This window comes from Lasiosphaeria miniovina (genome assembly GCF_030549165.1).
Source record: "Lasiosphaeria miniovina strain SMH2392-1A chromosome Unknown B0T26scaffold_6, whole genome shotgun sequence".
NCBI classification, from domain to species: domain Eukaryota; kingdom Fungi; phylum Ascomycota; class Sordariomycetes; order Sordariales; family Lasiosphaeriaceae; genus Lasiosphaeria; species Lasiosphaeria miniovina.
Window position 1 is genome coordinate 1,502,035 of NW_026848225.1, and position 13,229 is coordinate 1,515,263.

The window sequence follows — 13,229 nt, forward strand, 5'->3', positions numbered from 1 at the left end:
ACCGACGACTGGAAACCGAGGCGGAATTTGGATGCGACAGAGCCACAGGCTTGCTGGAAACGGCACTATCGATTTCACTGCCAACCGACTAGCGTTTGGCTTGGGCAATTTCCATTTACACCGTGACGTGTACAAACTCGAAGGCCAAAGTGCGTTCGAATATGTCGGGTAATCCAAGATATGTGCGAGAAATCTGCGCCTCAAAGAAACAGAAAATGGAAATTGAACTTGCCTGCAGGTAGTGACGGAAGCCTAAGCAGCCATTTCTCTTGCAATGCACAGGCCCGGGGACACTTTGGTGGTGCTAGACTCGAGAGATAAAAGTACCACTCCATGCCGTCCAGGCCGACACGAAGAGCACTCCGAGTCCAAGGGCTGTCCAGAGTCAAAGATTTCTTGAGTGTAGATATTGGATCAAGTGGCTCATGCTCCCTATCTTTTTTTTTTTTTTTTCAAGAATTCACGAGTCGACGGTTTACCCAAGCTTTGACCTCGAGCCTTGGAAATTGGTGCCATCGAATGTGGGGTCAGTCAGCGACACGACGACGTCAATCACCTCACTGCCGCTGTCTGCGAATTGCGGGGAACCCCATCACCAGCATTGCCTATCCACCGCAAGCCGCCTGAAGGAGAACCTCCTGCGTCCGTTCCCGGAGCAGATCTAAATCTGATCAATATTCAATCCTGACTGGCTACCTATTCACATACGCAACTTGTTGTGGAAACTTGCATTAATTTCACAGATTCTGCCGGGATATTTTGAATGACTCCAGGAACCCGCAAACCGCCACAACACCAAAGGTCGTTTTATACGCAACCACTGTTCCTCATCTCGCTCCTCGTCTTAACACTGGCTGCGTTACTCTCCGCCGCCTCCGCCTCCCTCCCCTCTCACCGGCTTGCCCTCATCGCAGGCCAGCTCCTCACCGTGCGGCACATCTTCACGAGAGCAGGCAGCTCCTTGGCAGTAGCAATAACAAAAACAGCCACCGTCATCATGACATCACCGTACGCCAAAGAGCTCGAGGTGGCCCAGCTCGCCGTGCAGCGGGCGGCGCTGCTGACGAAGCGCGTGTTTCACGAAAAGGCCAAGGGCACCGTGTCCAAGGACGACAAGTCGCCCGTGACGGTCGGCGACTTTGGCGCGCAGGCCCTCATCATCAGCGCGCTGCAGGCCAACTTCCCGGCCGACGAGATCGTGGCCGAGGAGGAGTCGGCGCAGCTGCGCGCGGACCCATCCCTGCGCGACCAGATCTGGGAGCACGTCCGCAGCACGCGGCTCGACGACGCGGCTTCCGAGGAAGCCGTGCTGGGCGGCGCCGTCAAGGACGCCGAGGCCATGCTCGACCTCATCGGCCAGGGCAACAGCCAGGGCGGCGCGCGCGGCCGGATATGGGCCATCGACCCCATCGACGGCACCAAGGGCTTCCTGCGCGGCGGCCAGTACGCCGTGTGCCTGGCGTTGATGGTGGATGGGGACGTAAAGGTCGGCGTGCTCGGCTGTCCGAACCTGCCGGTCAACGACTCGGCGGCGCTGACAGCCGACATTGGCGCGAACCAGACCGACGACGAGGGGCGCGGCGTCATCTTCTCGGCCGTCATCGGCCAGGGCGCGACCAGCAGGCCGCTCGGCTCCGGAGCGCTGGCCAAGGGCCAGAAGATATCCATGAAGCCCATCACCGACTTGTCTAGCGCGAGCTTCTGCGAGAGCGTCGAGGCCGGCCACTCGAACCAGTCCGAGTCTGCCCAGATCGCGCAGAAGCTGGGAATTACCAAGCCGAGCGTGCGGATGGACTCCCAGGCCAAGTACGGCTCCATCGCTCGCGGGGCGGGCGACATCTACCTCCGCCTCCCGACCTCCAAGACGTACCAGGAGAAGATTTGGGACCACGCCGCTGGCGACTTGATAGTGCGGGAGGCGGGCGGTCAGGTTACCGACACCACTGGCAGCCGGTTGGACTTTAGCGTTGGCAGGACACTGGCAAGTAACAGGGGTGTGATTGCAGCGCCTGCGGCCATTCACAGCCAGGTCATCAAGGTGGTGCAAGAGGTTCTTGGGCAGAAGTGAAGCTCACGCCCCCCTTCCCCCCTCTTTGCGATACAAGCATAAAAAAGCCCACTTATTGTACAAAATAGACACAGACGTAGCCCCGCAAGAAGCGGGCGGTCAAATATACCACTAAATGTACAAAGACGCTTTCGAGTGCTGCCTCATTTAATCTTCTTCTGCTTCAGCTTGATCGTCTCTTCGTTGACAAAGATGCCCTTGCCCTTGTACGGCTCCGGAACGCGCCACTTGCGAATCCGGGCGGCGAACGACATGAGGACTTCCCTGTTGATGCCCTCGAGCAGCACTCTCGTCGGCTGCGGCGTGCTGGCCTTGACGCCTAACGGGCAGCCCATCTCGACCGGGTGGGAGAAGCCGAGCTTGAGTATGACGAACGGCTGGTCGGGGTATGTCTCGAGCGCCGGGCGCGTCTCGACCGTGGCTCTGTAACCAATGCCCACCAGGCGCAGCACCGCAGTGTGCCCTTCCGATACTCCCATAATGTGCCGGTTGAGGTATGCCCACGTGGTCCCTGTTGGTCACAGATACGTCAGTTCACGATGCGGTCTTATAGCTCAATGCGCCTAGGCTAGTCTCCGTCCAGTCGACATACCCCACATCTCCCTCTGCTGCTTCACGTTCCGGTCCTCCACGCTTAATACGGCTCTCCTCGCCGCGACGTCAAAGTCGATGTGAAGGAATGGGGGGATCTCTAGGTCGAGCGTTCCTATAGCTTGTCAGTATTGACGCCCTTGATATTGCACTCGCAGGGAGCAGCGAAAGAGCAGCGCGTCTGCGGCTGCGGCTCGCTCGTCGCTCACCCAGCGGGCCCGTCACTGTGACGGTTCGTCTCGCAATGTTAAGCCAGGTCGTCAGGTCCTTCTTGACCTTGGGCTCGCTAATTGCGAGCTCGACGCTTGGAGGGATAGAAATGGGCGTGGTGCCGAGCTTGGACGGCCGGCTTGTCGTCGCTGAAAAGAGGCGCGCGGGCGAGCTGCGGCTTGCCGTCGTCGTCTGGAAGGCAGGCACGAGGAAGCTCGGCAGCGTGATGACCGCCGAGGATGCAAGCGCCCTGGCTCTGCTGGGTGCGAGCATCGTTTGCGGCCGTGGAGGAATGTCGAATTGGTTAACGTGACACCCCTGGACCGTAACTGTTGTCGCTCTCTCTCTCAGTCGCCTGTGAGCAAGCACCCAAAAAAAGGATCGGGTCCCCGGGAAAGTATCGGCTAGCTCCGACCCCTTCCTGGCTGGGCTGGGCTTGGCAGCACGGTTTACAAGGGCTTAGCGTAGCTTAGTCACCTAGCCAACTCACTCGCCTCGGAAAGCCCCCTTTGCCGTCGGCACTTCGAAGCCATCTAAGAATTAGAAACACTTCATGGCCATGACCATAACGATATCTAAATTTAATCCATTTAGTAACTATGTCGTACTGCAAATACAAGCTCGATATTGAAGCATTGTCACGTTTAAATACGTTTGTTTCCTGTAAACACGCTAAAATCTAAGAAGATCATGAGCTGTTTGGTCTACAACCACCAAAAAAGGGTCCCTTCCCAGAAATGGACGAAATCTGTACTTCATCTTCGCGAGTGCGAATGACAATATCTTAGCAACCCAAAACCATAGCTGTGGCATTTTGGTATATGCCTATGGGCTTCCCAAACATATAGGCGGCTAGGTTGGAGACTGCTGGGCATTTGCTGGCGCCTCAGAAACAACTCGGCCTTCTCAGTTCTTGCCTCTAGCATATCACTTCAACCTCAGACAGCAATTGTCATTTGCGCTCTTGTCGTCATCAATCGTATGAACATGCTGCTTCGGGGAATCTGCAGGATTTCTACCTACTTTCACTTTCTTTCTCGTTCTTCGCCAATTTCATTTCTCTTCTTAACATCGACGGCCGCCCAAACGCTCCTGCTTCCTTTGGCCTTATTGTTATTTCACTCACCTCTTCCTTCCTTCCCCGTCCGACTTGGCTCGCGACTTCCAAAAATATAACTTTGCCTCTCTCATTTTTTTCTCCTTCAACCTCACCATCCTTATCCTAATTCCCCCGATTCTTTCTTCTCAGTCGCATATGAAGTTCGCGCGATAATCCCCCTTCAGTTCTTTTGCGCCTGTCCCGGCTCCTCCACAACAATGAACAATATGCAAGTCGCCTTCTTTTTTCTGACCCTTTTAGCGCCTTGCATCTGCTTCTCGTGGGGGGGCGAGAGGAAAGTGGTAATCCGTACGTCGTGTCTCCGATCAATCGTGGCCACCTTAGAGGTATCGAAAATTAACGACAGCTACAGCGGCTGCCAACACCTACGCTTCAGCCGGAGACACCCACTCGGGACTTCTCCAGCAGCCATCTCGGGTTCCTGACATCTACGCCATCGCGCTCAGTGAGCTTCAGGAACTCGAATCGGAACCTCTGTGCCATCGCGTGGCCGCCCGGCTTCTGGTGAACAACTGCCAACTCGTCGACGGGAAGAATGATGCGACCATCCTCACTGATAGCGGTCGCCAAGTTCGCGACTTCGTCGATTCGTATGCGGCTAGTCTTGCGATTTGCGACCTAGAGCGCGGGAGCTTTGCGATTCCGAAAGATTGCGCCAAATTTCGGGAGCCTTCGTTGAGCCAAATCGCCTTGAGGAACGAAGCATTCCTCCATGTCAGCCCCAAGGAGATCGGGCGCTGCTTATCCGCACTGGCAGCTTCTGATGCAGCATGGAGCACATGGATAAGTTACCGGCACAAGGCACTGCGCTTCTGCGAAGCTGCACGCGCGGACAATGAGAAGGGTCAGGCCGCACTCCCACTCGTTGCGGTTGCTGAGAGACACGAAAGCTGACAACCTACAAAGACTTGAGCATATTATTCTACCAGCGATTGACCAGGGTGATCTCAAAGCTTACCGAAGGCGTGGAGGTCGAGCTCCAGAGACGTATGCAAGATCTTGACAACCAGGCCCGGCAATATCTTGAGACCCTCGAACAACTAGCTCCACACATGGATCATTTGCATGATGAGCTTAGAAAGATGGAGAGCTACATTCAGGGCAACCTTGATATGACGCTGAAGAAATCTACCGACTCTGCAAACGACAGCCTGCAGCAGGCGGAAAACCTCCAACAGATGCTCCGCGTCTTGCTGTCTAATGTCCTCGAGAACAACTCCCAAATGGCTGCTGTCCACGAGCAGTCACTCCAGGTAGCATCCAAGAGGGCCAGCGATGATATAGGGGGCTTGGTGGCCATCGTCGCAATGGCGGCAACTTCTTCTAATTCCCTCCAGCAGCAAATTGTAGGTCGCTCATCTCACCGAACTCGACAAAGATAGCGCTAACAAATTTGGCAGGAGATTTCTAACCAGCAAGCCGCCGAGCTAAGCCGCCGTCAAGATACTCTCGAACAAGGAATGGATCGACTCCTCGTTGCTACCGAGGCGTTGTCCACTAAATACGAAGACCAGACTTACGTACTGATGCAAGCCAACAATCTAACAAACGATATTCTGGACTCCCTAGAAGACACAGCGACAGCAGCAGCTCTGGTCAGCAACTTGTTCCTCAGCAATTCAACATCTGGCACCTGGTGGCCATTTGTCGTTTTTCCATCAGCATCTCTGATTATGGGATCGTATGGTCTGCCTCCTTCCATGCTGCGAAATTTCGGACTACTAGCTCTTGGTGAGATGGTTGGGATCCTTGTCTCGTTTCACGAGCAAGTCGTGGATGGCATCCTTTTATACGCGCCTACAATCAGCGCAAACGCAACTGCATCTTCGCTTTGAAGATCTTTGATACCCTTTTCGCCACATTTTCCATAGCTCACCGGCTTTCTAAGCCAACCTATTCTTATCATGGTGGAATGTGATTTAGGGCGACCTGGGCTAGGCTTGGGGAAATATATTGTGGCATTGAGTCCATCACATTCTAAGGGAGCGAAGATGCGTCATTAAGTTAGCTAGCGCTCGCTCAAGGCGAATTTCAGTCAATATAAAATTGCCCATCTTTGTTAAATATTCTTCGTCGCTGTCTCGTGCTTTTGAAGTTATGATAATTACAGCACAGGAAGGAGAGGAAAGCAGGAGAGAATGTTGGAAATCATCAGCTTCCTGCTAAACATTATTTGCTTGGTAGGTGACTAACAGCCAGGTACGTATGTAAAGGACTGTTGGAAGTCGAAAGCGCAAAAGACAGAACATATTAGAAGGAAGATAAGCGAATATCTTCCACAAAAGTTGCCAAACTTTCAGCACCAGTCCCATTATTACTTCAATGACAAGAAATAAGGATACCCGAGCTCTCGAGTCAAAAAATAGAGAACAAAGCTCGTTTAGATGCAGAAACGCAAAAAAATGGGATAACCAGGAATCGAACCTGGGTCCTCTCGGATGTTGCGAGGCAACCACAACGAGAAGTACTGACCACTATACTATTATCCCTTTTGATGAATATGGAGTACTGTAGTGCTACCTATCACGGGAGAGGGGCCCTGGGAGAATGGGGAAATTGGGGCAACAGCGCCGTAGCGGCTCCACCAGGCGGCCTATTTCTTTTTCGTACAGCGCCCGAGCCCGTTACATCTTCACTCCAGTGCGTGCTCTACTTGCGGCGCGGCCTTTCTGGTTCCTTTTCACAGCGATTGGCTTTGTCGTCTTTGACGTATTGCGCCCTCTTCTTTTTTCACGAAGCATAGTTGGATTTTGAGATCTCCCGAGTTTATTAGCCACTTTTGCCCTTAAATGATGAGAACGTTCTTTCCACTGTTACGTCGTTACCTTACACTGTAATCCACATCATATAACCCTAACCCTGATTATTCACTCTAGCCGCTGGTGAAGATTTTGTCAAGGCAGTATCCGTAATTTACCACGTTTTACCACAACGTACTACGTACCTGGCCCATACCTTTCCACTGTAACCTACCTTCAACCGCTAAAAAACATCGTCGGCGCCGTTGATAGGGCAGCTGACGACGACGTATAGTCTGTTGCCTGCGAAGACCTTGCTCCAAGGTCCTCGCGGTTGCGTATTGGAAGCAACAGACAGGCAGGACTGACAAGTCGGTTGGCTGACAGGGCTGTCAACGGCGTCGAAGGCAGGGCACGCAGGATAGACATGCCAGACAGACAAGACAGCCAGATAACAGACAGACAGACAAAATGCAGACAGATCGCCGAACCGGCCCAATCAACCACTGAGTTTCGGCTGTTCATACACACACGTACACATCGCTTGGAGTCATTTGACTTTCCCGTTGGAGCAGACGGGAACTGTATTCCGGCCGGCAAAGTCCGTAAGAAAGCAACATGTCTCATCACGGGCTGTTCTGTGGGCCAACTTCGGCCAAGTCGTCAACTGACAAGAGGATTTTTCGAGTGCTCGTCATAGATAATAACAATTAACCCTTTGAAGAGAAAGCTGAGTGCAATAAGGGCGAAAAGCTTGATTACCGCGACATCCACCGGCTTCGACTTCCCATCAAACCAAGTAAGGTATTTTAGGGTTCAGTGACAGGAACGTCTCGGTAATTTTTGGCATCTCCTAGCAGTATAAAACCAAACATACCCTCCTTCCTCCTCTTTTTTATAAATTCTTCATCACAAGGTACAGGCAAGCAAACCCCCATCCCAACAAAAGAAAAGAAAAGAAAAAAGAAAAGAGAAAATTATTACACCACAAGAAAATGCTAACAAAAAGAAATTCGGTGCCTCAGACGTTTTTTACTTGTTCTTTTCATCATTTGTCTGATCCTCTCCACAGAGGCTAACAGACATGGATACTGATAATAGCCATGTGAGTCTCTGAGAGACCCAGCAATATTATTCCCAGGTGGCTAACATGTGAATCGAAACGACGATGTATTAGAAAGTCGTAACGTAAGTCATCATTGGCAATGCCATTGAACGACTTGGGCTGTTTTTGACAGACGCCAAGGGTTATTGGGCCAGTCCGGTTTGCTCTGAGGGAAAGACCAACAGGGGGACAATTCAAGATCCATCTAATCATGAGGAAGGCGGGCTTTGCCCGAGGCGTTGGGGGGAAGGCGCGGCCTACCTTACCCCTGGCGCAGTGCCAGCGGCAGTCCCAGCCCTCACGAAATGCAGAGAAGGCATGGCCCTATCGGGGACGAAGTCGTAACATTGTTGGGGACCATGATGATGATACGGAGCCGCCGCCATGTTTTCGAATGACATCAGCTCGCTCTGATGGCGTCCAAATTGTGCGGCCACGCCCAAGGATCTGAGTCCCTTGAGATTGAAGGGAGCTAGCTAGCTCCCTAGAGTTCAGTTTCAATATTCCATCTTGCTTATTTCTTTAACCGCTCACACTAGAACATCCCCAGCCCCTTGTTACCTACCTACCCTTCATCTTCAGCTGCACATCAGTCATAGTTGAAGCAGACGTCGAGGAACTCCCTCCCCCGCGTTCCAGACTCCAGGTCCAAGGCCGCGTGCCGAGAATGTCAAAAGCTTCCAAAACGGAAATTTGGCCAAGACGGAACAAGGAGGAAAGAATCAACGAGCGTTGAACTTGTCCCCCATATAGACCGGATGCTGTCGATGGCAGGCAACGATGATGTTTATATCCAGACACATACACACCAGCGGAAGCGGCAACTCGCTCGTCTAACGTCCTCCTGTTTTCCCACCCTTTTGGGAAGACGGCTTTTGTGCCCCCCTTCCTCTGCTTACCACCCCCGCCCTCCTGCAGTGAAACTTTGCTCACTGCCATCGTGGGTCTGGATGGGGAAGCAAGCACGGAGGATAGAGGAAACGGCGGCTCCCAGTCTGCGGCGTACGGTGACGGTAACAAGAGACCAGAGACAGAGTCGCCAACAAGTGCGGCAAAACGGCTTGCCCAAAGGCAGTCAGTCAGTCGGGCGAGGCACTAAGCGAAGGCGGTAAGAGGGGGAACGGGGGGGGAGACTCGTGTTGTAATGAATTAATTTTTATTCATTTAATCATCTTCATTCCAAAATACATGAATCAACACTTGGAGCCTTGTACACTGTTCAGGGTGGCGTCTGAAACAGATGTCTTTCTCTCCAAGAAGATGAGGTGGGTTGACACGATGCATTTCTTCCTCAGTCGTACCAAATGGCATTCATGCCGAAGCCGGGATGGTCGGGGATGCGGAGGCGAGCGACACGGTGCAAGAACTCGTCCTTCCAGCGGTACATCTCGACCCAGCCCTCCTGGTCGTCGGTGATGGCGACCCACTCGTCGCTCCAGTCGCAGGGGGAGACGGCGTTGCTGTGGCCGCCGCTGGTGGGGGTGGGATTCAGGCACAGCTGCGTCTCGATGCTGCCGCAGGAGCGCAGGCGGAAGGCGGCGACGTAGCCCGTCAGGTCGAAGCGGTTGGCGCGCGATGAGGCGAAGAGGTGGCCGCCCGACATGGTCAGCGCGCACACGTCGGCCCGGTACAGGCCCTTGCCCGTCGCCGGGTCGCGGTCGGGGATGCCTGGCGGGATTAGCGGGAAGCTGTGGTGCGTGTACACGGGCATGTGCGTCGCCGGGTCGATGACGTACTCGCAGATGCGGTTGCCCGCCTCCATCAGTGCGTACAGGTAGTTTCCCGTCGGGTGCATGGCTACCCACCGCGGGTGGTCGCCCGCGTCGGGCGCGTCGACGCTGCCCACCAGCTCCACCGCCTCCGGCTCCTCGCCCGCAGCCGGGGCCGATATCTTGCGGTGCACCCACAGCTTGTTGGCCGTTAGGTCCGCTGAGTAGAGGTACGTCTCGTTCGGGTCGAACACCATGCCGTGGATGCCCGTGTTGGGCTGGTACAGGTAGTTTTGCACGTTCCTGTCGAGCGCCCCGGAGCCCGTCACCGAGAAAACGTTGCCGAAGCCGGCATGCTTGTAGAATGGGTTGGCGTAAACGCCGTACGGGACCTTCTTCGCCGCTAGAAGGAAGATGGCGCGCGTGTTTGTCTCAGAGCTGTTTGCTAGGGCTGTGATGTGCCGCTTCGTCATCAGTAAGGAGGGAAAAAAAGACACAGAAAGAGTAGTCCTCCCCTTAATCGCATTCGAACGGGAAAGGGAGTCAGAACTTACGGTCCCCGCCTATGGGATGCGACGCTTCATGGACGATCTCGATAGGGCTCTTGACGGCGAAACTGGACCATTTCTTCATGGCCGCGCCATAGAGATTCTTCTTCGAGTGCTGTTGCCATTGTGAGCGAGAGGCGGCATCATGGACACGGGCAGCCGGCCGCCAATTGGGTCCATACATCGAAGGTCATCCATGATATCGGCTCGTCCTGGGGGATCTTGGTTGTCTTGACCAGACTTAGCGTCAACTTCTCGTCGTCGAACTGGACCGTGTAGATGGCTCCTGGCGGGGTCCATGTCCCAATCATTAGGTGGTGGAGTGGCATGGTCGAATGACGTCGGCTCGCACAGACGGGAGCTCGGAGGAAGATTGGAGAGACGCTGCTCCGAGAAAAAGACTGCAACGGGTGCAATGAAATCATACGATGACCGAGTGTCTACATGAGTTTGAGTTGCCGGCGAACCTAGGAGGGAAGACTAGCTACAGCGATTCGTTTGCCCGCACAGTATACCCTTCTCCCGTCCATCCTACATGTACGTCGCTTTCGCGGGCCTGGCAGGGAAGCGCGAAGTCGCGCTGCAGGCGGTAATAAATATCCCGTACCTGCCAATCGACCGGTCGGCCTCTCGGCAGCACTCAGGTTCAAATTCGGTATCAGGCAATGAGTGGGGATGAACATCACAACGGCTGGAGCTACGGTAGATGAGTGTGGCGGTCTCATCGCACGCGGGATTTCTGACCTGCAGCTGTTCTTCTGCGGCGCCCAGCACGCTGGCATCTGCCACAAAACCTTGTTCCAGAGCGCCCGTGACTGCGCGGGTAAAGGCTCACCCTGTGGATCTCCAGCTAGCGCGCCAGACCTAGCCTTCCCCATTGCCACCTAGCAGGTGGGATGGATGGAGAAGCCGAGAAGCCCAGACGCGCTAGTGGTTACTGGTTAGGGGTCACCCCGCAAAAACCCCAGGAGCTGGGGCTCTGGGCTCATGCTGAGACGAAAGTAGCAGAGCAGGCCATCGAGTCCTGAGAACCAAGATCCACCCGATTTTAGGAGGCTGAGGTCGGGGCGGATGGGGCAGACAGGGCAAGGCCTGTGTAAGAAATAGGAAACAGCTCATTCGGCGCCTGCATGCTTGGATTCGGGTGGCGGCCAGTTTAGGTTTCCCCTTCCGGGGAGCTCTGGAGCAATTCTGGCGGGAGAGCTAAGATAAAGTTTTGGGCATCTCAACGCAGGGCTAAATTTCTCCCGCGTTGCCTCCTCGGCCGTCCCCACTCCCGCAATGTCAGACTTGGGGACAAACAAGCTGCCGCGACGCCGTCCGATCGATCACGGCGGGGAAAATGACACTGCAGCGTGAGTGTGAGTGGCAGGCGTCCTATCAAGGAAGGCTCATTCACAACCCAGCTCAGCTCGATGGTCTATTTAATCAGAGGCACCTCGCCGTGTCTTTCGTCTACCTCTCCTTCCCATCAACATCCTCATCCTCAATAGACAGCTGTGCCTTGCTGACCAGCCCGTCTCAGCCTCTGACTCGAGATTACATACACATTCATCTCTCTGCCTTCACTTCACCCCATCTCGTCCATACCCTGTACATATTCACAGCAAATACCCGTCTGTACTCACACAATGGCCACCAACGGTGTTAACGGCGTCAACGGCGTCCATGCCGTCGATGGTGTCAATGGCGCCAAGGCCGTCAACGGCACCAACGGTGTTAGCCAGGCCCCTGAGCCCACCCCGGCCAAGCCCTCTCACAGATTCGACCCGGACTTCACCCGTCTCGTCGTTGAGAACATGGGACCCAAGACCACCGAGAGGCACCGTGTCGTCCTTGGTGCCCTGATCACCCACATTCACGACTTCGCCCGCGAGGTTGAGCTCAGTGTCGACGAGTGGATGGAGGGTGTCAAGTTCGTCAACGCCCTTGGCGAGATCTACACCAAGAGCAACAAGACACGGAACGAGACTCACCGTATCTGCGATGTCCTCGGCCTCGAGTCGTATGTGTGGCCCTTTTCCCATCTCATACCCTGCCAGCAGTAGCAGCAGCAGCAGCAGCAGCAGCGTGACTAACTGTCCTCAAGCCTCGTTGACGAGATCGCCCACAAAATCATTGCCGAGGGCGACATCGACCCTACATCGTCGTCCATTCTTGGCCCCTTCTGGTCGCCTAATGCTCCTTTCCGTGAGCTCGGTGGCAGCATCATCCAGGACGGCGTGCCGCCCAACGGCCGCGTTACCAAGATGCACGGCGTGATCCGCGACATCATCACTGGCAAGCCCATTCCCGGTGCCGTCTTCGACATCTGGCAGGCGTCGGCCAACGGCAGGTACGACTTCCAGGACCCTGACAACCAGACCCCCAACAACCTCCGTGGCAAGTTCCGCGCCGACGCCGACGGCAAGTATACGCTCTACTGCCTGCATCCCACAGCCTACAGCCTGCCCACCGACGGCCCCTCGTGGCAGCTGCTGTGCATGATGGACCGCCACCCCATGCGGCCAGCTCACATCCACATCATGGTGACGCACCCCGAGTTCCAGGGCTGCACCACCCAGCTCTACCCCAGCGACGACCAGTGGCTCTCCACCGACACCGTCTTCGCCGTCAAGGACGACCTGGTCGTCGACTTCAAGCCCCTCGAGGGCGATGACAAGGCCGTCCTCGAGCTCGAGTATAACGTCAACCTTGCCCCCAAGGGCTACAAGGGCAAGATGTAGAGCGGAGAGTGTGAGGAAAACAAGAATGAAAAGGGAGATTTAACTGTCAGAGTTAATACGTCTTGTATATAATACCCTATGCACATATTCTTATTCGTGTCTCGGTCGCGGAATTCGAGGAGGGAGATTGGTGCGGTCAGCTTTTTTTTTTTTGAGAGGGTTTCGGTTTTGCGTCGGTTTTGCGTCGGGCATTTACCTGGACGGGAGGTACATTTGATTTACTAGCCTCTTTTTTTCTGCTACATAGTTAATGAATGTAATGAACATATATTTACCTGAGGCTATCGGATCTGTTGAACTGCGCCAACTAAGAGGTCTCAATAAGCATGATTTGTGTTTCGCTCCAACTTCTCCATAAAGCACAATCCCTTTTACTTTGCCAACACGTTCACAAACACCACGCTACATAATTCA

The 13,229-nt window shown here is 54.5% G+C and overlaps 5 protein-coding genes and 1 non-coding gene across 6 annotated transcripts; 3 read left to right on the plus strand and 3 right to left on the minus strand.

Annotated features, from left to right (window-relative positions):
* Nucleotides 1-997: 997 nt before the first annotated feature.
* B0T26DRAFT_654575 (uncharacterized protein) lies at nucleotides 998-2,068 on the plus strand (the record flags this gene model as incomplete). Its single annotated transcript, XM_060438557.1, has 1 exon — nucleotides 998-2,068. One exon carries the CDS (start codon nucleotides 998-1,000, stop codon nucleotides 2,066-2,068), a length of 1,071 nt encoding a protein of 356 aa, XP_060292733.1.
* Nucleotides 2,069-2,211: 143 nt separating this feature from the next.
* Nucleotides 2,212-3,142, minus strand: B0T26DRAFT_754639 (ribosomal protein L6, alpha-beta domain-containing protein; the record flags this gene model as incomplete). Its single annotated transcript, XM_060445846.1, has 3 exons — nucleotides 2,212-2,579; nucleotides 2,661-2,774; nucleotides 2,869-3,142. 3 exons carry the CDS (start codon nucleotides 3,140-3,142, stop codon nucleotides 2,212-2,214), a joined length of 756 nt encoding a protein of 251 aa, XP_060292734.1.
* An 849-nt stretch (nucleotides 3,143-3,991) lies between these two features.
* On the plus strand, nucleotides 3,992-5,892 carry B0T26DRAFT_405259 (uncharacterized protein). The gene is made up of 4 exons (XM_060434837.1): nucleotides 3,992-4,277; nucleotides 4,342-4,833; nucleotides 4,896-5,335; nucleotides 5,390-5,892. The coding sequence occupies exons 1-4, from the start codon at nucleotides 4,187-4,189 to the stop codon at nucleotides 5,822-5,824; spliced, it is 1,458 nt and encodes a 485-aa protein (XP_060292735.1). The 5' UTR covers nucleotides 3,992-4,186; the 3' UTR covers nucleotides 5,825-5,892.
* Nucleotides 5,893-6,392: 500 nt separating this feature from the next.
* On the minus strand, nucleotides 6,393-6,478 carry B0T26DRAFT_t212. Its single transcript has one exon. It is a non-coding gene; the product is annotated as a tRNA-His (tRNA).
* Nucleotides 6,479-9,123: 2,645 nt separating this feature from the next.
* On the minus strand, nucleotides 9,124-10,418 carry B0T26DRAFT_654189 (uncharacterized protein; the record flags this gene model as incomplete). Its single annotated transcript, XM_060438523.1, has 3 exons — nucleotides 9,124-9,992; nucleotides 10,096-10,204; nucleotides 10,272-10,418. The coding sequence occupies 3 exons, from the start codon at nucleotides 10,416-10,418 to the stop codon at nucleotides 9,124-9,126; spliced, it is 1,125 nt and encodes a 374-aa protein (XP_060292736.1).
* Nucleotides 10,419-11,720: 1,302 nt separating this feature from the next.
* On the plus strand, nucleotides 11,721-12,815 carry B0T26DRAFT_653834 (Intradiol ring-cleavage dioxygenase; the record flags this gene model as incomplete). Its single annotated transcript, XM_060438498.1, has 2 exons — nucleotides 11,721-12,094; nucleotides 12,179-12,815. The coding sequence occupies 2 exons, from the start codon at nucleotides 11,721-11,723 to the stop codon at nucleotides 12,813-12,815; spliced, it is 1,011 nt and encodes a 336-aa protein (XP_060292737.1).
* Nucleotides 12,816-13,229: the final 414 nt, after the last annotated feature.

Coding starts and splice junctions, on each gene's coding strand:
- B0T26DRAFT_405259 (XM_060434837.1), top strand. CDS start 4,187: ATGAACAATATGCAAGTCGCCTTCTTTTTTCTGACCCTTTTAGCGCCT. Junction 4,278..4,341: donor CGAGAGGAAAGTGGTAATCC/GTACGTCGTGTC, acceptor CGACAGCTACAG/CGGCTGCCAACACCTACGCT. Junction 4,834..4,895: donor ACGCGCGGACAATGAGAAGG/GTCAGGCCGCAC, acceptor CAACCTACAAAG/ACTTGAGCATATTATTCTAC.